Source organism: Silurus aristotelis (genome assembly GCF_946808225.1).
Source record: "Silurus aristotelis genome assembly, chromosome: 25".
NCBI classification, from domain to species: domain Eukaryota; kingdom Metazoa; phylum Chordata; class Actinopteri; order Siluriformes; family Siluridae; genus Silurus; species Silurus aristotelis.
The window spans coordinates 18127425-18152609 of record NC_139598.1 but is presented as its reverse complement, the minus strand read 5'-3'; the positions used below and the strand labels follow the sequence as shown (position 1 = coordinate 18152609).

The 25185-nt window shown below is 39.1% G+C and overlaps 2 protein-coding genes and 2 long non-coding RNA genes across 4 annotated transcripts; 2 read left to right on the top strand and 2 right to left on the bottom strand.

The window, feature by feature from the left end:
• Positions 1 to 2407: 2407 nt before the first annotated feature.
• On the bottom strand, positions 2408 to 9495 carry LOC310719750 (uncharacterized protein). The gene is made up of 2 exons (XM_083529750.1): positions 8573 to 9495; positions 2408 to 2898 (listed from the first exon to the last, which is right to left on the bottom strand). The coding sequence occupies exons 1-2, from the start codon at positions 8888 to 8890 to the stop codon at positions 2737 to 2739; spliced, it is 480 nt and encodes a 159-aa protein (XP_083385876.1). The 5' UTR covers positions 8891 to 9495; the 3' UTR covers positions 2408 to 2736.
• Positions 9496 to 14749: 5254 nt separating this feature from the next.
• On the bottom strand, positions 14750 to 25128 carry fxyd3 (FXYD domain containing ion transport regulator 3). The gene is made up of 8 exons (XM_083529740.1): positions 24944 to 25128; positions 18774 to 18824; positions 18288 to 18323; positions 18169 to 18189; positions 17617 to 17691; positions 17098 to 17134; positions 16951 to 17000; positions 14750 to 15334 (listed from the first exon to the last, which is right to left on the bottom strand). Exons 2-8 carry the CDS (start codon positions 18805 to 18807, stop codon positions 15315 to 15317), a joined length of 273 nt encoding a protein of 90 aa, XP_083385866.1. The 5' UTR covers positions 18808 to 18824; positions 24944 to 25128; the 3' UTR covers positions 14750 to 15314.
• LOC310720043 lies at positions 21364 to 22036 on the top strand. Its single transcript, XR_014531640.1, has 2 exons — positions 21364 to 21688; positions 21757 to 22036. It is a non-coding gene; the product is annotated as an uncharacterized lncRNA (long non-coding RNA).
• Positions 22643 to 24643, top strand: LOC310719740. Its single transcript, XR_014531562.1, has 2 exons — positions 22643 to 23866; positions 23925 to 24643. It is a non-coding gene; the product is annotated as an uncharacterized lncRNA (long non-coding RNA).
• Positions 25129 to 25185: the final 57 nt, after the last annotated feature.

The window sequence follows — 25185 nt, the reverse complement described above, 5'->3', positions numbered from 1 at the left end:
TTTTCTCAGTTGCTTTGCAGCGTTTCTCAGATCAGAAATGAAATTTCTCAAAATTACTTGTTCAAACTCCACATCGTTTACAGTTTTTTCTCAATCGATTTGGTACATTTCTCCAAACCCAGGTAACAGCTCTCAAAACAGTTAACACAGTGATCAGTACACTTTGTAATTGTCCTAAACAGATAGTAAATTCTCCTTCATTTCATACAAATCACAAATCAAAAGCATAATTTTCTCAAAACACTGTGCACAAAAATCCCTAATTTTATCACAGCAGTTCATACAGCCAACCAAATCTTTAATATATCAGGGAAAACGGTTGAAACTTTTTCATTGTTCTTCACAAAGATCACAAGCATTTTTGTACCATTTTCAAAACACAACAAACAAAACTCTGTGAATTGTAAAATAGTCAGTTGCACACCTTGTGTCTTCAATTAACGCCAAATTGTCATCTGATCAGTTAGTAATCCACTCAACACAGAAAAAGCCAATTTCCTAATTGTTCACGCAGCTGTCTTACGTAATTACAACAACTACAAAAGGGAAAGAGAAGAAGAACAAAGAAGACAAATGAGGAGATACAGTAAGACAAAAAAAAAAGAAGTATGAGCAGTGGAAACAGAAGAGGTTTAAGAGTGAGAGGTGGTGGCCAGGGTAGAGGGAGAAGAGGAAGAGGAGATAGAGGAAGAGGAGATAGAGAAAGAGGAGATAGAGAAAGAGAAAGAAGAGCTGAAGATGTAGGAGGAAGAGCGAGAAGAGCTGAGGATGTAGGAAGAGGAGAAGAGATTGAAGAGATGGATAGATTGGAGGGCAATGTTATAGTCGGAAAGGTGGACAGGGAGGAAGAGGAGGGCAAGGTGTAAGAGGAGGGAGGAGAGGTAGAATGAGCGTAGGGTACACGCATGTTTCAAATGAAATCAGAGCCACACTTATTGACCGTGTCATAAATCATGGTCTCTCACTGAGAGAAGCTGGATATAAACAGATCCACAGTGGCTTCAATTATCCGTACATTTCAGAGGGAAAACCGGTGAGTAACTATATCATTCTACTTTTACAATGAGACTCGATTGACATAGGTCTAGATCTCTACAGTAAATGTTCCTGCTTGTCCAAACCTTTTTCAGAATTGAAGTTAGAGAACATTCAGGTGGACGAACAAGACTTTTTTCAGTTGAACAAGGGCATGCCATTGTTGACATGGTGGTCCAGAACAACACCCTCCGCCTCAAAGAAATTCAGCAAAGAATAACACAGGACAATCAACTGTTCCACAATATCCACCAATGCAGTCGCTCCACAACTGACCGTGTTCTAAGAAGAAATGCTATCCAAATGAAGAAAGTTGGACAATGTCCAATTCCACCATTCAGCACTAGTGCGAGAGCGGTTTGAGGATCACCCACAATTCAGGATGGTGTTTCTTCCACCATATTCTTCTTTCCTGAATCCAATTGAAGAATTCTTCTCCTCTTGGAGATGGAAAGTACATGATCGCAACCCTTACAACCAACTAAGTGTTTTTCAAGCGATAGAAGAGGCCTGTGGAGATATTGGGGCACAAGCATGTCAAGGATGGATACAGCATTGAAGGCGTTTTTTTCCCACGATGCATGACTCGTGAAAATATTTTCTGTGATGTTGATGAAATTCTCTGGCCAGATGTAATTGAGAGGATTGATCAATAAAATAATTGATTCATGGAACGCAGTACATGTATCACTTTATTTTTTATTTACGTACTTATTTGCATAATATATATATATTTGTGTGTGTGGGGTGACAACTTATTGTTATACACCTGAACTCCTCATTAAAGAACTTAATAAAAAACATGTATTTTCATTTATTTCTTTGTGTATCTTCAGCTGAATTTGTTATAAAATCAACAGAGAACACACTTTTAGTTTTGATGTTAATATTGAATTTTAATAAATGCATTACTAGAATAAAATGCTTGTGTTTCATTGTGCAGTGAATACTTAACAGTTTCGCCAGCATAAGAGTGTGTTTAATTTGCTGTGTTAACTGTTTTGAGAGCTGTTACCTGAGTTTGGAGAAATGTGCCAAATCAATTGAGACAAACTGTAATCTCCATTTACTCCTATAAGAAGCTCCACTCTTCTGGGATGATGTTCCACTAGATTTTGTGGAGATTTGTGAGGTGTTAGTAAAGTTAGGTACTAATGTAGGTGAGTTGAGGAGGCCTGGGATGCAGTCAGCATTCACATTCATCCCAAATAGTGTTGGAGCTCTACAGCAGGAGATCTTCAACCCCAAACCCATGGAAAGCAGATCTTCATGGCGAAGACTTTATACACAGGAGCATTGCCATGCTGGAACAGGTTTGGGTCCTCTGGTTCAAGTGAAGGAAGAAGTTCATTGATTCCACATCCAAAGAACATCAGTTTTCACGACATAATTTATTTATTTCAAACATATTTAATTGGTTTCCTTCAAGGAATATAAAATAAAGATGACAGTTAAAGAATAAACACAGAGTTGGCAGTTTATTAAGTGCAGTGACGTAATATTCATTTGAAAGCAGCATTAAATGAATAAGTGTTAGTAAGTATGTAATAATTATAGAATATCAGGATGTTATTGTACAAACACATACAGGAACAGGATGACGTGAACACACCCTGGACATGCTGCTGTACATACAAAACCACTCGATGCACAATAAAAAAGAATAACGAGCTCTGGCTCTCATCAGTGTTTCAGTTGAAGTCAATATATCTGCATCAAGGTTGTAGCCGAGATGATGATGAGGATGATGGAGACGATGTACGCGGCGAGCCCCAGCCCCAGCGCGATGTTGTTCAGGAGGCGAGACACACGAGAGTTTCTCATTGCCATGTCTCTGTTCCCGACCATGTTGGCGTCTCGAGTCTGAAACAGAGCAAGAAAAGGAGAGAAGCATCACGAGTCTGACAGGTTTACTGAAATGAGTGGAATAAATGATTGAAAACGATCTCATATAGTTTCATTTACTACAACATTTAACTACGAAGCCACGCCCTGAAATTCTGCGTTGGATTTGGACGGATTAAAAAAAGTGTTGCCAGGGTGACGTTTTATACGGAAGGAGTCTCCGGTGTCAGCGTTTTGTTACACTTTTATGTTAATCTTATGAGTTATAATAAATTTAAAGGCCCTTTGGAATTCTGCGCTCTGATTGGCCGGATTTTACGAAACATCACTGCGGTTTTTAGGCGTCGCCGCGACAGACGTGACTTCTTTAGTAAATAAGAATCGTAAATTGTTAGTTAGTTGCTGAATTATAAAAAGGAGGGGCATATATTTATAATATTTATTCTATTTATAATATTTCAGAGTGAAATAAACTGAAACCCCTTACAGCAGTTACTGTGTGACTTAATGATGTCATAACCTTCATCATTATTCTGATCACTAAACTCAATTTCATCCTATAAGTGACATCACATTTTGTAATAAATGTCGGGTTATGAAATCTGTGTAACTGATAAACATCTGATACAGTGTGAGAGAAATCATCAGATTCACGACAGATGATTCACAAAGAAAAAAAGAAGCTGTGGTTAGAAAAAGCTGAACATTTGTGTGGCCTGTAATGGAGTTGTGGTCAGGAAGCTTCCCGATTAATAACTCTCGGTTCTCGAAGACATATTGACAAAGCTGTTAATAACATTCTGAAACTTTGCTTTTAAGCAAATCTGCTCCAAACTGGCGCCAGAGACGGTTATTGGTTTTCAGAATGGGGCAGCACTGGTGTGTGTGTTATTTCAGTGCGTTTAAGAGAAAGTGACATATTGAAGTTCAGGATTTGTTGCAGTACTATTCAGAAGAACGTCATGATCGTGAGTATTGGGCTGCTTTTAGATTTAACATCTACAACCCCAATTCCAAAACAGTTCGGATGGAAAAACAGAATTTAAACCCATATTTTATTCACAACAAAACATGTCAAATGTATAAACTGAGAAAATTTACCATTTAATGAAAAAGAATTTGGTTATTTTGAAAATAATGTCCCCCTTGTTTACCACGGTGTAGCATCACGTCTTTTAACAACAGTCTGTAAACGTCTGGGAGCTGAGGAAAGCAGTTTCTGGAGATTTGGAGAGGAATGTTGTCCAATTCTTGCCTGATATTAGGATTCTACCTGATCAGCAGTCCTGGGTCTTCTTTGGCATATTTTTCTTTTTAAGATGCAACAAATATTTTTGGCCATTTCAGCACCTGAACTCTTCTTCTACAAACAATATGGGTTTATGAGATTTGCATATCATGAGATCTGTTTTTATGTACATTTTACACAGCGTCCCACCTGTTTTGGAATTGAAGGTGAACATCAAAGGGCGCAAAAAAGAAAATTATTATTGGAGTCATTGTGAGAGGACTCATCAGACTCATCTCAATGGTCGCAATGGATAATTCTTGAAGAAAAAAGTACAGGTTGTGTTTATAAAAAGTTTGTGGTCGAGACACTTCCTGATTAATGGCTGACTGACAGGATGTGTGATGTATAATTAAATTTAGCCTTGAATTGGGATTGTGAAGTGAAATGTTTGTATGTGCATATGTGTGTGTGTGTGTGTGTGTGTGTGTGTGTGTGTGTGTGTGTGTGTGTGTGTTATGCTTTATCAGTTAGTCTGGCCTCCTGTAGAATTCTCAGATTTCACTCATACTATAAACAAAAGCACTGAAAGAGTTTTCCAAACAATTTCCAGTATCTGTGATGTTGTGCAAGACAGCAGCTAATTAGCTTTTTTTTAAAAGATCATCCAATTGTTATATTAGGAATGAGCGAAGCTCGGATTGTGCAATAAACATTACGATATTTTTTGTTTCCTTGCAGAAACTCCTATCCCACCCGTGTGTGTGTGTGTGTGTGTGTGTGTGTGTGTGTGTGTGTGTGTGTGTGTGTGTGTGTGTGTGTGTGTGTGTGTGTGTGTGTGGGCGGGACCTAAAATGTTATTATGTGAATATTCCTGCACGCTGTTTATTTTGGATGGAATTAAATGATGACACGTTTTCACCCTGAATGTATATAGTTATTTAAAATCCCCCTCTTTTTATGTTACACTTAACAAATAACGAATATATTTGAATCTAATTTATACTAAAAACACATTGGGTAATTGTATGTGTCATCACAAGCTATTTGAAACATGCTATTTGATTGCATGTAAATGAATGTTTAAAATAAAACAAAGTAGGAAAAATAAATCTGGTATCTGTGGAATTCTGTCGGCATGCAGACTGATGTGCTGTCCACCGAAAACAGCTGGTTAAAAAGAACAAACAGAGCAGTGTAGCAGAGATTTGGAGAAAAATTCAACTTATAAACAATATACATACATAATGTATGACACAAGGGTGTTAGTAAAGTATGATACTGATGTGGGTGAGGTGAGGAGGTTCCTGGGGTACAGTCATTTATTTTCAATAGGGTTGGAGCTCCATGGCAGGAGATCTTCCACATACATCCAACTCCATGTAAAGCAGATCTTCATATAGTTGGCTTTGTGCACAGGAACATGGTCATGCTGGAACATAGGGAAGAACTGCATATAGCTGGAAAAGCTGTGTGTTCCAATACTGTTTGCTTTGAAGTACACACCTGTGATTAGCAAGACATGAGCTCATCAGACGGTGGGGAAAAGCAAAAGAGGTAAAAGGTTTATGTTGAGGTAATTAACCTCCCCTCCCCCATCTTTCTGACCACACGCTCATCAGATGTCGATCTTGTGACCGTGTTAAAACCTATAAATCTGCAGAGACACTTTTATGGAAGCACTTTTGTGTTGTGTTTTGTGTCAGGTTTTGTGCCTTCATCACTAAGCCATTAACAAACACATGTTCTTCCTGTCTCCAGCGTCCAAAACTGACGTGGTCGGGGATTATTCCTGCATAAAAGCTGGTCAACAGATGGCAGTTTCCCGTTCTGCAGACAAAAGAGACAGAAACATAATCCCACCATGCTGATTGTATAGTCTTCTTTTCAATTATCATGTTAAATTTTTCATGGGTTATTCCCAGGTGGAGGTTCTAAAGCTTTTCATTCTGACCTGCATTTGGGCAACAGAAAAGCTGGACATAATAAAATATTTTTATTATTTATAATACAAATTTCTTCAGTCAGGTGACTTCTGACTCCGACTTCATCGAATCGAGCAGGAAAGAAACTCCACGGTGTCACATTTTGCACTAAGGAAAGACCCATCTCTAAATGACCAGCGAGGAGGAGAATGTAAACCTAAACCTGAAGTGACTCTACAGTGAAGTGAGGTTCTTCCCCAAACAAATTTAAAGGCACACAAATGTATAAAATCTCTTCGGATGTGGGAGCATGACATTTTTTCTTCTTCACTTGAACTAGAAGACCCAAAACCTGCTCCAACATGTCAATCTTTTTTACATGTAGACTACAATTAGGGTTCGGGAAGTTTAATTAAATGTAGAACATTGGGGCTGATTTTTTACAGAACCAACCAGATTTATTTTACAGAACCAACCAGATTTATTTGTATTCTGATATATTCTATTTGATATATTTTTGAGGCACTTCAATAGACCTTATTATCAGATGTATTCTGTGAGGAGTCAAAACAACTTCCACTTCCGTTATTTAGACATTACTTTGTTCGGTCGTTTCGTTCCCAAGGTCTTTGTGCTTGAACTTCAATAGAGTTGTGTGGGCGTCGACCATATGCAAATGAGCCATGTCAGAAACAAGGCCTCAAACTTCAAGGGAGATTAATGTACGAAACACAAAGATGAAACAGGGTTTCGGAAAGTGGGGAAATATTATTGTGTGGTACAATTCACAACACACACACACACACACACACACACACACACACACACACACACAGGCAGTCAGAACACAATTCAGAAGAGTTCATTGTTTTCCATAAAAAGATGAAAAATAAAATATAATAAATAAAATCAAAAAGATTTTTAAAAACCCCACTAAATATTACACCTGTATCCTGCGTTCTGATTGGTCAGATTAGAATGTGTTGATTCGTTTACTATAAAAGCAGCTCAGGTTTTTGTAAATGTCCCCTGTTCTTATAAATAACCTTATGGTTTCTATAGCAACAGCTCGTTCACAGAGACTCGAGAATAACAAAAAATTTAAATAAACAAATAAAAAAAAACAGTCAGAGGGAAATATGTTGCTAAAATTAACAGGCGCTTCCACTCGCATACTGTAGCTGATTGTTTTTTGTTTTCCGCACCATCTGCACTCTACACTCTACACTCTACAGACCGCTGTGTTTCACGCGTTCAGATCACGTCTGTTTCTCCTCCTGATGTTCGATGTAACGATTAAGCGAAGATTTTCACCTTTAAATGCAGGATTTATATCTAGAGCTGGCGTTCATCTCTTCACACAGACCCTGCAATCTTGTAACCACGACTCTATTCGTAGTTGTTTTAGAATCCTGTTTCGGGTCTAATAAAACAAAAAAACTTAATTTGAAAGGATTTTGTTGAAAAAAACAGGTGAGGTTAAGTGAAAATAAAAACAGGAAGCAGCTGGTTAAAGAAGGAAACGCACCTCTGAGAGGAAGCATGGCGTTTTTATCCTTTATCAGATGTCGTGTTTATCAGGAAGAAGCGTGGAAAGCAGAAGCAGAAGGCGTTAATGATATTGCAATTCCAACAAAACCCACCGTTTTTTAAGCTCTTGTACAATAATCCTGGTGTGAGGCAACGTCGAACATCAGCCCTCTTTGACATGATTCCCCAAAACACCCTCTCCCCCACTTATATTGATAAATAGAAAGCGTTTACCGCCGATCGTCTTTTTTTTCCGAGATGTTGTTTGCAGGCTGTGGCTGGTGAAAAAAAACCGTCTGTACCCACAACGACGCTCGTATGTAAATCATGTGGCCGTTTTATCTCCAGTTTCAAATAAATACAGTGGAGTATGATAGATAGATAGATAGATAGATAGATAGATAGATAGATAGATAGATAGATAGATAGATAGATAGATAGATAGATAGATAGATAGATAGATAGATAGATAGATAGATAGATAGATAGATAGATAGATAGATAGATAGATAGATAGATAGATAGATAGATAGATAGGTCCGCGTCAACCGGAATTGCAAATGATAGCATTGTGTAGATAAACAAATTAAAATATATCAAACAAACAAACAAACAAACAAAATTATGGGCAGGAGCTCGCAGGCTTGTAGGCACGAAAAACTGGTAGGAATTAAACATGTATAAAAATATGTGCAAGATATATATAAGGTTAAATATATATAAGATATATAAGAAATGTGTACGTTGTAAATACAACAGGACTCAAATGAATACACAGTGTATCAGGAAATATGTCGATTTATATTAAGATGAGGTATTAGTTTGAGCATTTAACAAAAAGAAATTGAAAACAAAAATCCAAAATGTTACTAGTTTTAATGTATATTTTATGAAATGATAAATAAATGCTAATATATTATAATGTGTATTTTAATCTGAGATTAGTGAGATATTTGCGTTAAGAATTAACCAGAAGTCTGGGAGGTGTGAAGTGAAGGTTCCTACTTACGTTGATGGAGTAGATGAGAGCGGCGATGCCCAGGGGTAAGCAGCAGCACAGCATGGTAAAGATGGAGTATCCCAGGTAATCAGGGACAGGGTTGATGTGAGTAGTCGCCGGGGTCATGTATACGGTGGGCTGGACGGTGATGGCAGCCTGGCCGGGATATGGCTGAGATCCATAAGGTGCAGCTCCGTACCCTGGGACTTGAGGGTAAACACCCTGAGGAGGAATGCCCCCTTGGGCTGGAGGATACCCCAGGTCAGCCTGGTATGCTGGAGGATGTTCAACCTTTCCTGACTTCTCATCTGCATAGCTGGGATCCATGTCCAGTTCTTCTTTTTCTTCTTCTTTTTCTTCTTGCTCTGATGATTCTCAGGTCCGTGTGTTCGAGTGTCTCTCTGCCCTTTCACCACTCTGCTGTCGTTCGTGATCGTGTGTGAATCATGTGACCACACCCAGTTGTAGGCGTTTACTCCACACCATGTCAGACTTCTCAGAAGCAGATATATGTTTGATTCATTTCTTTTGTCTGTTAAAATGCATGATTTTAGAGAGAATAGTGGCAGAAAAATGTCATTGCTTTATATATTTTGTGCATGAATTATTTCTAAAATAAAAAGGTGGTAACTCAAGTCCTTAAAAAATTATTTTTACTGATTCAATAATATGCATTATTTTAGGGAATTACTGCAACAGCACGTCAAATACTTCTGCACTTTACACCTCATGTTTAAATAGTAAGTAACATGAAACCTGGCTATTAAATAATAAAAACTCTTCCTGTTGTCTTCCGCGCTCACGTACAACGAGGAGTTTCTGGAATTTCCAGGTGAATCTTGTGACGTTGTTGTCCCAGTGCTCAGGTCAGGGGAAGCGGGAATCATTTATAAACTGACAGGAAAACCACGTCTGATGTCATTAACCTCAGTCACACAGAGCTCATGCTGCTAAACCAAAAGAAAGAAGGCGAAGGCGCTGTGCTCAAAGTGAAGGAAACCATACTCAAAATGGCGTACAATTAAAAAATATTTATACAAAATACATTTGTTCGACACATTTCACAGGATATTGCATGATATTGTGTTTGGAGAGAATTTCACAACATTAAATGGCCTTAAATTAGAAATAGACGCAGCAATTTAGTCTTGATAGAAAAGCCTGGAGGTTCAAATAATAATAAAATAAAATAAAATAAAATAAAATAAAATAAAATAAAATAAAATAAAATAAAATAAAATAAAATTAAATTAAATTAAATAAAATAAAATTAAATAAAATAAAAATTAAATTAAATTAAATTAAATTAAATTAAATTAAATTAAATTAAATTAAATTAATAAAATACAATAAAATAACATCAAATTAAATAAAAATAAATAAATAAATAAAATAAAGAGTGCAGTAAAAAGGAGGAAAACGGGAGAGACTTTATTCTTCTGTTGTTCTGAGGAGATGGGGATGGAAATCTGACAGCAGAGAACAGAGCTTTTAGAGCATCATTAGATTAGGAGAGGAAGAATTACAGGCGTACAGCAGACAGGGTTATGTCATCTTCAGCAAATTACTGCAAAACAGACAGAGAGAGAGAGAGAGAGAGAGAGAGAGAGAGAGAGAGAGAGAGAGAGAGAGAGAGAGAGGAAGAGATAGAAGAGGAAGAGAGAAAGTGTATCAGCATTATCTAATTACGATGCTAATCGGGACGTTAATTCAATCACTGACATAGAAAATTGATCAGATATCGCAGAAACTGGGGTCAGGATTATGGTTATTATGGTTCACTGTGTATTTATAGTCAAACCCATTTCTTCTTTTCTCGTCCTGTTTGTTTTTTCAGTGGACTGGATCTTCTGAACTCAAACCAGAGGTTGCACGATTGCACTTTTCATGTCGGATGTCGGAGAAATCGGATTCCTGTGATATCTCGTACACAATGCATTGTTGGTTTCGGCTCAATAGCGACACACGAATCACAGAGGGTTTGTGGGTAACTCGTGCACGCAAGTACAACAGATCGTTGCTAAATCAAAAGCAGAAACAACTGAAACATACGAGAAAAAAAAGAGTCAGAAGGAAAGTTTTTTCACTTTCTGCTATAAAACCACACTGCGGCTTTGAAGAACTGAGCAACAACATCACACCTGGTGGGGGGGCAACAAAACCTGGTGGGGGGGCAACAAAACACAGGCATACACACAGATACAGAGCTAAAAATTGTGTTATAAGGTGGTGTGTTTGTGTTATAAATTGTGTGTGTGTGTGTGTGTGTGTGTGTGTGTGTGTGTGTGTGTGGTGTGTGTGTGTGTGTGTGTGTGGTGTGTGTGTGGTGTGTGTGTGTGCGTGTGTGTGTGTGTGTGTGTGTGGTGTGTGTGTGTGCGTGTGCGTGTGTGCGTGCGTGTGTGTGTGTGTGTGTGTGTGTGCATGTGAAAGGAAATGGAGGTCTTTTCTCATGTGACATGTCACAATCGAAATCATATTCAGGGCACATGATTTTTATAGCCTTCATATAAAACAGGTTGTTGCTGTAATCACTGTGTTTTACTGTAAATATCAACTGTTTACTGATGAACAACTGAATGCAAAACATTTCCTGACAGTTGCAACCTGAGTCACTGTAGTCCAGTCCAAATCCTTCCTCCTGGGTACAGAGTTTAACCCTTAATGGGTCTAGAATTTAACCCTCATGGGTGTAGAGTTTAACCCTCATGGGTGTAGAGTTTAACCCTCATGGGTGTAGAGTTTAACCCTCACGGGTGTAGAGTTTAACCCTCACAGGCCCAGAGTTTAACCCTCATGGGTGTAGAGTTTAACCCTCACGGGTCTAGAGTTTAACCCTCACAGGCCCAGAGTTTAACCCTCATGGGTGTAGAGTTTAACCCTCACAGGCCCAGAGTTTAACCCTCATGGATGTAGAGTTTAACCCTCACGGGTGTAGAGTTTAACCCTCACGGGTCTAGAGTTTAACCCTCACAGGCCCAGAGTTTAACCCTCATGGATGTAGAGTTTAACCCTCACGGGTGTAGAGTTTAACCCTCACGGGTCTAGAGTTTAACCCTCACAGGCCCAGAGTTTAACCCTCATGGATGTAGAGTTTAACCCTCACGGGTGTAGAGTTTAACCCTCACGGGTCTAGAGTTTAACCCTCACAGGCCCAGAGTTTAACCCTCATGGGTCTAGAATTTAACCCTCATGGGTGTAGAGTTTAACCCTCATGGGTGTAGAGTTTAACCCTCATGGGTGTAAAGTTTAACCCTCACGGGTCTAGAGTTTAACCCTCACGGGTGTAGAGTTTAACCCTCACGGGTCTAGAGTTTAACCCTCACAGGTGTAGAGTTTAACCCTCATGGGTCTAGAATTTAACCCTCATGGGTGTAGAATTTAACCCTCATGGGTGTAGAGTTTAACCCTCATGGGTGTAGAGTTTAACCCTCACGGGTCTAGAGTTTAACCCTCATGGGTGTAGAGTTTAACCCTCACAGGCCCAGAGTTTAACCCTCATGGATGTAGAGTTTAACCCTCACGGGTCTAGAGTTTAACCCTCATGGGTGTAGAGTTTAACCCTCACAGGTCTAGAGTTTAACCCTCATGGGTGTAGAGTTTAACCCTCACGGGTCTAGAGTTTAACCCTCACGGGTGTAGAGTTTAACCCTCACAGGTCTAGAGTTTAACCCTCATGGGTGTAGAGTTTAACCCTCACGGGTCTAGAGTTTAACCCTCACGGGTGTAGAGTTTAACCCTCACAGGTCTAGAGTTTAACCCTCACGGGTCTAGAGTTTAACCCTCACGGGTCTAGAGTTTAACCCTCACGGGTCTAGAGTTTAACCCTCACGGGTCTAGAGTTTAACCCTCACAGGCCCAGAGTTTAACCCTCATGAATGTAGAGTTTAACCCTCACGGGTCTAGAGTTTAACCCTCACAGGTGTAGAGTTTAACCCTCATGGGTCTAGAGTTTAACCCTCATGGGTGTAGAGTTTAACCCTCACGTCATTTCAAGACTGGACTACTGCAAGATTTTGCTGGCAGATCTTCCCCTGAACGCTATTCGTCCACTGCAAATGATCCAAAACGCAGCTGTACGGCTTGTGTTCAATCTGCCCAAGTTCTCCCACACCACCCCACTGCTGCTCCTTCACTGGCTTCCAGTAGCTGCACGTATCAGATTCAAAACACTGATGCTTGCCTACAAGGCCAAAAATAGACCAGCGCCATCTTACCTCAGTGACCTCATCACATCTCGCACTGCACCACGCTGTCTGAGATCCTCCAGCACTGCTCGACTGGTACCACCTTCTCTCAGAATGAGAGGTAAGTACACTTCAAAGCTCTTCTCTGTTCTGGCACCGAGGTGGTGGAATGAACTTCCCCCTAGATGTCCGTACAGCAGAGTCCCTGATTATCTTTCACTTTCACCCTGAGTGCTTTCACTTTCAAAGCGCAACTTCAGGCCCTACTAATGACTTGAACATGGCGGAAAAACCTCCCAGACCCTGCTGTAGACCGTGAGTCAGGAGAAGCTTCCATGCTGCATCTAAATCAGAATCACAGGATTGGAATTTACAGCTCCAAAAGAAATAAAAAAAAAAAACAGATGATTGAGCGCCATGAAATGATGAACAATGGCACCACCTACAGCTGGAAGTCTGCTGCTGCAGGTAAATTATTACATAATCTTCATCGTCATCATTCAGCAGATTCATCACAATTTTATTATCAACATCACAATAATTATTATAAGCACAATCCTCCTCTTCCTCCTCTTCATCATCATATCCACCACCATCCTTCTCGTCATCACTATAACCACAATCATCATCATTATCGATACACTGCAGTTCTCTCAGAGCTGCTGCTCTAATAAACTGAATCAACTCCTTCCTTTCTGACCAATCAGATTAGAGAATTTAACAGCGTTGTGTAAAAAAAAAAAATCAATTAAATAAAGAAAAAAATAAGGTTTTCAGATGATCAGAGTCTGATTGCTGAGTTCAGGATCCAAAACTACATTCAACCTGTAGTGTTTAGTCTAAGCAGCAGGTGGCGACAAACGTCAACATTATTTTTAAACGCAAGGTTTTACATATTTAATATTTATTGAGAAAAAAAAATGTCAGAATGTAAAGAAAATGAACTGGAAGTGGATACGAGAACATTTCATACCGAAAAACCTTACTTACCCAGTGAGTCTAATACATTCATCCTGTTCATGAAGAAAGGAAGAAAGGAAGAAAGAAAGAAAGAAAGAAAGAAAGAAAGAAAGAAAGAAAGAAAGAAAGAAAGAAAGGTTTTAGTAGAAAAACAGAGGGAGTCAGTAAGAAATGAAGGTAGATTTTAAGAAATTAGAATATATATATATTTGTGTGTGTGTGTGTGTGTGTGAGTGACCACTGGTAGATTGATAGAGATGGATAGATTTGGTGTGTTACAGGTACATATATATACATACATACAGTACAGACCAAAAGTTGGGACACACCTCCTCATTCAAAGAGTTTTCTTTATTTTCATGACTATGAAAGTTGTAGAGTCACACTGAAGGCATCAAGGGCTATTTGACCAAGGAGAGTGATGGGGTGCTGCACCAGATGACCTGGCCTCCACAGTCACCGGACCTGAACCCAATCGAGATGGTTTAGGGGTGAGCTGGACCGCAGAGTGAAGGCAAAAGGGCCAACAAGTGCCAAGCATCTCTCGGGGAACTCCTTCAAGACTGTTGGAAGACCATTTCAGGTGACTACCTCTTGAAGCTCATCAAGAGAATGCCAAGAGTGTGCAAAGCAGTAATCAAAGCAAAAGGTGGCTACTTTGAAGAACCTACAATATGACATTTTTCAGTTGTTTCACACTTTTTTGTTATGTATATAATTCCATATATAATTCCACATGTGTTCATTCATAGTTTTGATGCCTTCAGTGTGAATCTACAATTTTCATAATGAGAAGGTGTGTCCAAACTTTTGGTCTGTACTGTATATGCAGCATACATTAAAATAAAAATACATCTACATGGAGTTCATTGGGTTCTTTTACATATTATTAATAAATGACAATAATTGATGAATACATTTAAATAAATTTTAATAATTTAGGTATTTGTCTGCTATATATCTGTGTAACGCACTCATGACACCTGATTAAAAAAAAGATTTTAACACGTGACCTTTGGAATAAAACACTTCACGCTTCAGGTTTGGGTTTTTGGGGTTTTAGTCAGCAATGTGGTTTATTTATTTATTTTATATTTTATAAAAGAGCGTGATGATGAACGACTGCTGATCTGGTGAAATACAGGTTATTATTCAAATCACAATGAAAGGTTTTACTTGTCAAACTTTCGACTACGAAGCGCAACACTGTAGATCATATCAGAGACGGCATGTAGGATTCGGTTATACGCCATGTCACGTGACTAAAACTGATCAACTCATCCAGAACATTTTAGTAAACAAGTTAGAAACAAAAATAAATTCTCACATTCCTGTCGGATTATTGTTTCAGTTAGTTGAAATGAAGATCTGATAAAAGCAGAGGAACCATTTTTTTCTCCAGATGAAGAGTGACGTAAGCAGCAAACAGGTGGAATATATCTGTCATCATCATCATCATCATCATCAAAAATAACAGCGTTTCTACAATAAACTGCCCGATGGTTTGAATTCTCTTCGATTCCAGCGGGTTTGTGGAGGAATAAAGGACCTGCAGGATCTTCTCTGCTCTCCGTCAGTCAGGTCGACATCCAGGCCATCAGGAGCGTTTAACATTCAGTGGCTCGTGCTGGAGACAAAAAAAAAAAACCAACCCACACCCCACAGAACATATTAGCTTCATAATAATATTAAAACCAAACACAAAACCAGAGCAAAAAACGTTTTTTTATATATGAAATATATGATATTCGTTTTAACCTTTACGAATTCTTATAATTATAATGAAAAGATAAATTTAATCCACAATAAACCGATTTCAAAGGAAACCTAAAGAGAAAATGAAGATTTGTAGTGTTTAATCGGAGCAGCAGGTGGCGCAATTTATCCTGATGCGAATGAGCAAAACGTTATATATATTATTGATGTGCATCTCTATAACTGAGGCTGATGCGATTCGCGTCTCGAGCCAATGATACATACATTAAAGATGCATATGAAGCAGCTACTGATACGATTCACCCTCAGATTCCGATTTGATTCAATGCAACATCTACGATGCTCCTCAATTCAGACTGCTGCAGACGGTTCACTTTTATTTCTCTGGTTCAGACTGACAACAAATCATAAGTGCTTTCTGACTTCTAACTCAACACACACACACACACACACACACACACACACACACACACACACACACACACAGAGAAAGCCAGTCATCATGGAAACTCTGTGGAGGCTCCGTGGGGAGCTGCACATACGGCTGAGCTGGTGTGGGGTATTAAAAAAAAAACACCTCGCAGGAGCAAACTGGCAAAACACCACACAGCAGATGGAACCTGTACACAGGAGACACGTCCAACTGCTACGAGCGACATGTCACACTCCATCTGGTTATTGCAGGTTACACATACACACACACACACACACACACACACACACCTCACAGTGACATGGCTGATACAACACAACCTTTTCAAAACAACCTACACATTAATGTAGTGTGAAACAGAACACACGTGACGTGCGACACGCCGGAAACAAAACCTCACCACCACCACAGCATCCAATGTCCAATATAAATAATAATAATAAAAAATATATCAATATATTAACAGGTAAATCTTTCAAATATAACAAATAAATAAACGTGTGAAAATTACGCATTGAATTGATAATTAAACGTAACAATTTAGAAGAATTAACGTAAAAAACAAACAATATAAAAAGTGAGTTGTAGCATTTTATATGTAATATTTAATTCACAAATTAAACATTAAAACGTGTGTATATATATATATATATATATAATTATTCAAAAATTCAGATTTTTGTGGAGAAAATAATTTAATAAATAAATAAATATTAATGAATTATTTCTCGACTTTAGCTAAGCTAGCTATATACCGAAACACAGCGCTGTGCTAATGCGAGCGCTATAGAAGTATTTAAATAGATTACATTAAAGAAAGATAAACCTCATCCTCATCCTCATCCTCAAAGAGTTCACAAACAGTCTACCGTGTCCTTACAATCTGTTGCTAAGTTTGACAGCCCGCTAGCTAAGATCATGCTAATTATTACGCTGCACCAGGTGTTAGCTAAAGCCACTGGACGTGTTAGACGTGTCTCAATATGCTGCGGATTCGCTTCGTTTAACAGTTTAACCTCCAGATAAAGTCCACGAATAAGAACAGTGTGTTTTTTTCCTGAATAATTCAGACACATTTGTTGTGAAAACTGTACCTGTGTCATTGAGCATCTGTTGGTTGGCGGCGTTACTTCCTGTCCTCCTCCTGGATCAGAAAAGAAAGTGATTAGTGGTGATCAGTGCTCCATTAACAGTCCAAAAACATTTCTTACGCAAACTTTTCCTATTTTTCCACATGGTACCTCTTGTCCTGGTTAAATTTGCACCTGCAGCGTCCACCTGGAACAGAACAGGATCAGCGTCAGAATCGTCACGGTTTTTTTTACACGCTAAAACCCCAGTGTTTTGTTTGAATACTTCGACAATAAACAAACAAACAGATAAATGTATAAGAACAATAAGTAATAATAATAACAGCAAGAAATTATTTTTTTTAAAACAACATTGTAGCAGATTCAATAATATCGCCAAATATCGTATCGCTCGATCTTATGAATCGGAATTGTATCGTGTAGTAACTGGTAGCTGTGACCTTTGAACTCGGTAAAACGTTATGTTTTTTTGGTAACGTGACAATCTGCGTTTTATTCCTTGAATAAAATTCCGATTAGAATTCCAGTTAAAATGTATTCGTATTTTCAACCTACTGCAACAAAAAACTTTTTTTTTATAATATCGCTGTGGCATAAAAGGAATAAAACACTTCAGGAGACTCTGTTATGAAAGAAATGTGTGTGTGTGTGTGAAGGTAATAAACTCACTGAGGAGGATAGTAATGCCTATGAGACACAACACCGCAGCCATGATCAGCCCTCCGACACGCAGCTGATGATAATCTACACACAAACACGGAGACACATAAAATCACTGGGTAAAGAGCCACATGGCGCCCCCTTGTGGTGTGAGAGATACAGAACATTTATGTAACTATATTAGGCAACCTACATAAAAATACACCATATGAGCAAAAATTTTGTGACACCCAACTTTTGCAGACATACAAAACTGTGTTAATGCAAATGGGCAGGATTTAATGTTTCTAATGGAACATCCTCCTAGAAGAGTGGAGTTTATTAAAACAGAATAAATATGGACTAAATGTGGACTTAGATGTTCAGGAGGCCAAATAGTGAGAATTTCCATGCTGCACTCTTGAGCAGAGATTAAATTATATCCAAGATGTAAGAAAACACCTTTATTTCTGCTACAGTTTTTATGTATAAAAAAAAAAAAAAAAGAACGTAGTGGGCGTGGCTTCGCAGACTGGTCCTCAGTAAGTGTGTTCCAACGAAACGAGTGAGATCTGCACTTACCGAAATTGAAGGGATCTTCCTCTGAAATGAAGGAAAAGAAAGAACAGAATAATGTGAATGTGACTGTAATTACAGATCTAATGGAGATAAACAAGTGAACAGAATCATAATCATCATACTTTGCTGCTGATCCTCTGCCAAGACGAGGCTGAACACTAAAAATACAGGAAATCATGATTAAAATCTATAAATCCATTTTCATTTAAATTAGAAAAAAAAAACCAGAAGGCACAATTAGAACCATAATGCAATATAAATATAAATATAAATATAAAAAATTAAATATATATATTTCTTTTAAAATTTCTTAAAAAAAAAATAAAATTATGTTTGGTGCCTGGTTAATTAATTAACCTATTTTAATTAACTAAAATATACTATTTACATTAAACAGAACCTATATAAAAACTAACAGCTTTTATAAAACAATTATAAAATTCATTGTAAATAAGAGTGAACAGTACAACACGTAGCCAGTACTTGATGTAAAAGGAAACTAGGTGGCGTTATGACGCCTTGTGACTGATCTGACACAAGTGCACACACACACACACACACACACACACACACACACAGAATGTGTATTAATGTGATAAATGTCTCACTTGTGACTATGATGAGTGACAGAATCTGTGCCATTGTGGGCGTGGCTTCACCTGAAACACAAACAAAATCAACTATTTGAAATTGAATAAATAACCACAGCCGTGTTCTCCGATCACAGAAGAATCCCAAACGTTAATATTAACTGCTATCCAAATACGACCGCGTGCTTCTGTGTGACCTCTCTCTCTCTCTCTCTCTCTCAACACACACACACACACACACACACACACACACACACACACACACACACACACACACACACACACACACACACACCGGAGGTTAGAATTGAATAAAGCTCTAATCTGGTGTGTGGCGCTGATGTGACGAGGAGCAGCACATCAGTGGCTGCCAGGAAACAGAAGCGACTGATAGCAGGGTTATAAATAACAAACCGCTCGGTTGAACGTTTAGCAGAACACATGCAGGTACTTTGACCCAAAATATTTTTTTAAACAAAAAAACACATCCACTCAGTGTTTTATATTTTATAAACGAATGATTAACGTCGCAAAAACGTAACGCGAGTCGGCTGTTGCTACAATTACAAACACGGCTGTTTTCCTAAAGTGTGTTTTATTTCACAGCAACTCTCTGATGATGAGAATATGAGGTTTATTAATGTCGTGTTGTATTTTTGAGCAAATGTCTACGAACTTCTATATATTTTCTGTCATCACTTACGTTTGAGCAGCTTTAAAAGGTAGTTTCTTCACAACTCTGACAAAAACAAAACAGTTGCTCAGAATCCAAACAGAAAACCTACAATTTTACCCCTGAATTCTCATAAAGCCCTGAAACTGGAGACTCCTTCCAAGCTGCTGCACAGAAAATGTGCCCATCATCACCATCATTATCCAGTTTTTACCCTCAGTAAATTGTAGGGAAAAAAATGTTACCATAGCAACCAAAAACATTGTAGGTAAAAAAATAAAAAATAAAAAAATCACCATAGCAACCAAAAACATTTTGGATAGGTCCCTGGCATGAAAGGGGGTGGGGATTATCTAGTGACATCACTAAGTGAGCTTGTATGTAGCCCCGCCCCCTAAATCCATTTCAATCAGAAGCAATTAATTTGAAACCATTCTGAAGATGAAATAAAAAGTAGAGCTGAAGAAGGAAAACAAACAAAACAAAGTCTTTATATAAAAATGTTTAAATGGTGTATTTGATCTTTTCCATTATTATTATTATTATTATTATTATTATTATTATTATTATTATTATTATTATTATTATTATTATACCCTGCATTATAACAGGTATTTATACTACACCGAAAATATCAGCAAGTCTTTTGGGGAAAGTATTTATTATTCCGTGATGATGATGATGATGATGATGATGTAACCTGAACCGTGTGACGGTTATTTTCCATGATACTTAATTAACGATACGGATCAGAATGGCGTGTCTGATCCCATCCCCCATCACACACACACACACACACACACACACACGGTGTGTATTTGGCTGTAGGTTTGAAAGCGAGGAGTATAATAGGATCTCTGAGGACATCCTGAGCTGAAATATTTCCACGCTTTGATCCCAGCAGGTCTGTCCTGAGCCCACTGTGTAAAAGGCCAGACCTTGATTTCTCGGTTTATTTTCTCCTTGTGGGCGGCTGGTGGTGAACAATCGAAGCGTTTCAGTCGGGGTAGAGCGTCCATGTGAATTTTATTTCGCCTCGTGGACAATCGTTCTGTGAATTCAAGCAAAGGCAAATGGGCTTTCGGGTGTTTCTTTATTTCGGAGGCGATGTGGTGGAGGTGTGTGTTCCTGTTACAATGGAAACGCGACACCTCGCGCCGGCGCTCCTTTGTTCCTCTGGAAATGAAAAACGCTCGGAGCGCAGAGCTCTGGACCGTCCAGGCCTCTTTCATTTCCTCTAAAGTCATGATTACGCACAGCTCGCATGCTTTCCTTCTCTTTCCCACGACAACCGTGTCGTCAGGCACCCGGCAGCCCCTCCCTCCTGCCCCCCTGCTCACCTGGTCCCCTGCCCCTGTGTCCCCGGTGTGATGAAGGATAAGAAATCACTCCGTTAACGCATCCGTGGCTGTTGTTGGAGTTAATGAGAAATCCGATTAGCCTCGACATTTCCTTCTTTAACCCCTTAACATCCCCTCACAGCTTCTTCTCTTTTCTTCTTCTTCTTCTTCTTCTTCTCTTCATTGCTATAAATTATAAGCTGGAATTTCAACAGGTTCCCCTGGAACTTTGCTCTATTTTTATTGTATTTTTTTCACGAGGAATGTCATGAAAACGTCGCTGTCGGGATGAAATTAAATCTGGAATGAAGCATTTTAAAAATGTGAAACGAGGTCGCAGTGAAATGCGCAGTATTCGTATTAAATGCCGAGAGGCGAAAGGTCGACATTTTTCCCCTCATCGCCTCGGAAACGTGGCTGAACTTTAAAAGAGCGCACAAAGACCCTCTCCTGTACAACTCAAAATCATTTTCTCTATTCTCTTCTATTCTACTCTTCTAAATATTATTTCCATAAAAGGACTTATTACTGTAACATTCAAACATTAAAAAATGAAAAGAAAGTAAATACTGGACTCTGAATTCTGAATACTGGATCCTAGATCTCTGGTAGCTCCGGATCACAGCATTATATTTGTATTCCGTTTCTATGGCAACAGGTCCGTGATGCTCCGGATGAACAATATTTAAGAAAAAAAATAAAAAAATCGGAACTTTTAAGTTTAACAGAATTTTCTATAAATGACTGATCAGTTATGGAAGGAGTCTCCAGTGTCAGTGTCCAGAGCTTTATTAATATTCATATTCATAATAGTCAGTGCCTTATGAATATTAATGAGCAGTGGGTGGGTCCAAAGCACTAAATATCAAGAAAAGAGGCAGGTATTTTTTTTTTATATAACTAAGATTTAGGAGCATAGGGTAGAGAGAGAGAGAGAGAGAGAGAGAGAGAGAGAGAGAGAGAGAGAGAGAGAGAGAGAGAGAGAGAGAGAGAGAGAGAGAGAATTGTATTGTTTTGTGGTTGTGTTCTGTAGTGTTGTGTTGTAAATTATTGTGACAATACAGATTTAGAACAATCAGATGTTTGTATCCAACTCCTCTGTTGGATTGTGTGTTTCTGTTTTTGCTCTTTGTGTTACTGTGCTGTAAGAAGCAGCAGCTGATCTGCACACAGTCGCCTCAGTATCACTGCCTCAGTGTGTGCTTTACTTATCACACACACACACACACACACACACACACACACACACACACACACACACACACACACACACACACCCCAAAAATAAACATTAAACAACCTTCACTATGTCGTAGCACTGGCTGAAAAACTACAACAAGCTGCCCAGGAACATCACCACTACACCCATCTACAACACAATCACACAACACATCAACAACACAATCACACAACACATCAACAACACAATCACACAACAAATTTACAGCACAATCACTCAATACTGTTCATCTACAACACAATCACACATCACAAAAATAATTGTTGCAGTCCTACAGTCCTATGCCGTGTGTGTGTGTGTGTGTGTGTGGATGATGGATGATTTATTTTCAAATAATCTTCACAACCTTTTTCAAACATACCAGGAAAGAATTAGATAAAAGAAATTGCCAGTGATTGTTCAGAATTTCCTTTAGTCCTTGTTTTGTCCTAAGTCCTGAGGTAAGGACTAGAAGTTTGCATAATTACGAAGCACTGATATCAGGATATATTACATACTGAGTAACACGACAAATGTATAACGTGCCGATTAGCCCCCAATTCAGACGTTTCATCTTTTATTAACAAACATGGCACGTGTAAAATGTGTTTTTTTTGCACTGTAGAATTGTGTAATGAATTGTAGTGTTCAGAAGTGTAGTGTTGTGTAGTGTATTGTAGTGTTGTTTAGTGTTCAGAAGTGTAGTGTACTGTTGTGTAGTGTATTGTAGTGTTGTGTAGTTTTTAGAAGTGCAGTGCTGTGTAGTGTTGTGTAGTGTTGTGTAGTGCTGTGTAGTGTTGTGTAGTGTATTGTAGTGTTGTATACAAGGTTTTTTAATCTGTTTATTGTTAGAACTGGATCACGTGAAGCGTCTGCTATATGGGTACCCGCTTGTGAGCTGTTACTATAGCAACCCTACCATAATTACAAACAGCGTATTGATATTAAGATAAACCTGAGTCATGCTGTGATACAGAAACACTGCACTCCTTCGGACCAATCGGATTGGAGAACTCAGCGGTGCAGATCATTGAGAGGAGAAAGAAACGGTGTAATGTGAGAGACGACTCTGACGTTACGAAACACTCACTTTCCTCACATTCACACTCTCAATACGCAATCTCTCACCCTGACCGAGGAGTGTGTGTGGTGTGCCAAAGTGCTATCAGCTAGGAAAAGTGTGTGTGTGTCTGTGTGTGTGTGTGTGTGTGTGAGCCAGCATGTTTTTTTGCATGACCTTGTATGTATGTGTGTTGCTGATTGCATTCGCCTTGTCAAATTCCTTGCTAGGCAACACTTGATCCTGATACACACACACACACACACACACACACACACACACACACACACACACACACACACACACACACACACAATCACATGTCAGACAAAGGATGAACAGCACATGAACTGCGGAACTCAAAGTGAAGCTAAATTAGGAACCTAACTCTCCAGTGCTAGAATAGACCAGGAACACACACACACACACACACACACACACACACACACACACACACACACAAGGTCTGTCGTCATCACGATGAAATCAAACAGCTCAATTAGAGACGCAGGAATTTGTGTCCACGTCAGAGTCCTCAATTTTCCTCCACGTCTCGAGTTCGAGTCACAGCTGAAATTCAGGAACTCATTTTTCGTCAACTTTCTCAAACAAAAACTCCCAAATGCTACTGCCATGACTCATGACTCATTTTTTTCCCTTATAATCTCTTCCTCTCCGGCATTTAAGGAAACACCGTCTCATTTTGTTTCCTTAATGGAAAGCCGTACACACGGGCTACGATTTCACAGGAACTAAAGGCAAAATGAAGATAATACATGCAATTAATGCGTTCTTTAAATATGAGATACAAATGGAGGAGTGTGTGAGGAGTATAAGGAGTGTGTGAGGATTGGGCAAAGTGTGTGAGGAGTGTGAGGTTTGGGCAGAGTGTGTGAGGAGTATGTGGGGAGTGTGTGAGGATTGTGAGGAGTGTGTGAGGAGTGTGTGATCAGTGTGTGAGGATTGTGTGAAGTTTGGGCAGAGTGTGTAAGGATTGTGAGGAGTGTGTGAGGTTTGGGCAGAGTGTGTGAGGAGTGTGTGATCAGTGTGTGAGGATTGTGAGGAATGTGTGAGGTTTGGGCAGAGTGTGTGAGGATTGTGAAGAGTGTGTGAGGTTTGGGCAGAGTGTGTGAGGATTGTGTGTTCAGTGTGTGAGGATTGTGAGGAGTGTGTGAGGTTTGGGCAGAGTGTGTGAGGAGTGTGTGAACCTGACTGTCAGCTGCGCGTGACGCTGTATTGACAAAGCGCCTGCTGAGGAAGAAGAAGACAAACAAGAACATCTGGACTTCATCACTTCATCCACCTCTGGAGAAGGCGTCAGTTCCTGCGAGCAGCCCGGTGATGGAGGAGAAGTGTGTAACTGTGTTACTGATTTAAATGTGTGTTTTTCTTCTTCAAGGATGTGATGTGTGTTTAAAATAATCTCACAAAACCTGTTAATTAGAACGCGGTTACAAACTTTCCGTCGTTAGTGTGTGTGTGTGTGTGTGCGCGCGCGCGTGTGTTTGAGTGTGTGATGTTTTATAACGCGTCCTAACGGCATCGCACGCGACCTCGGAGACCTGCGTTTGTATCAAATAGATTTAAAAATAAATACAATAAAATAAAAAAAGACATCAAACGGCGGCGTCGGCGTGTCGCGCGCTGCGAAAGGAGACGTCCGATCCACAGCAACAGACAGATCGATCTCACGTTTAACGCCAAAAAAAAGTGTCTTTTTTTTTTTACTTCTCTCTCTCTCTCTCTCTCTCTTTCTTACTTTCATTCTTTCTCTCTTTTTATTAAAGCCACTCAGTAGATCACCCAGGACTCTTAACAGACTGATAAATAAAATATAATAAAACAGGAAGGAAAAATGAAAGAAAACATTATAAAGGAGTGATTTGTTGAACTCACCTCTGAACCAGATGTGTTTGGGTTTCCGACTTACAGTGGAGACTCGATAGACGGGTTTCAACAGGCAACCGAGCAAAAAAGCCAAACCAACACCCTTCTCTTTTACCCCAGTGATACCTCCACAGGTCTCTCTCTCTCTCTCTCTCTCTCTCTCTCTCTCTCTCTCTCTCTCTCTCTCTCTCAGTGGGCTGAGTTTTTGAACGTGAACGTGCCCGAGAGCTAATATGTCGCTTGTCGTCAAC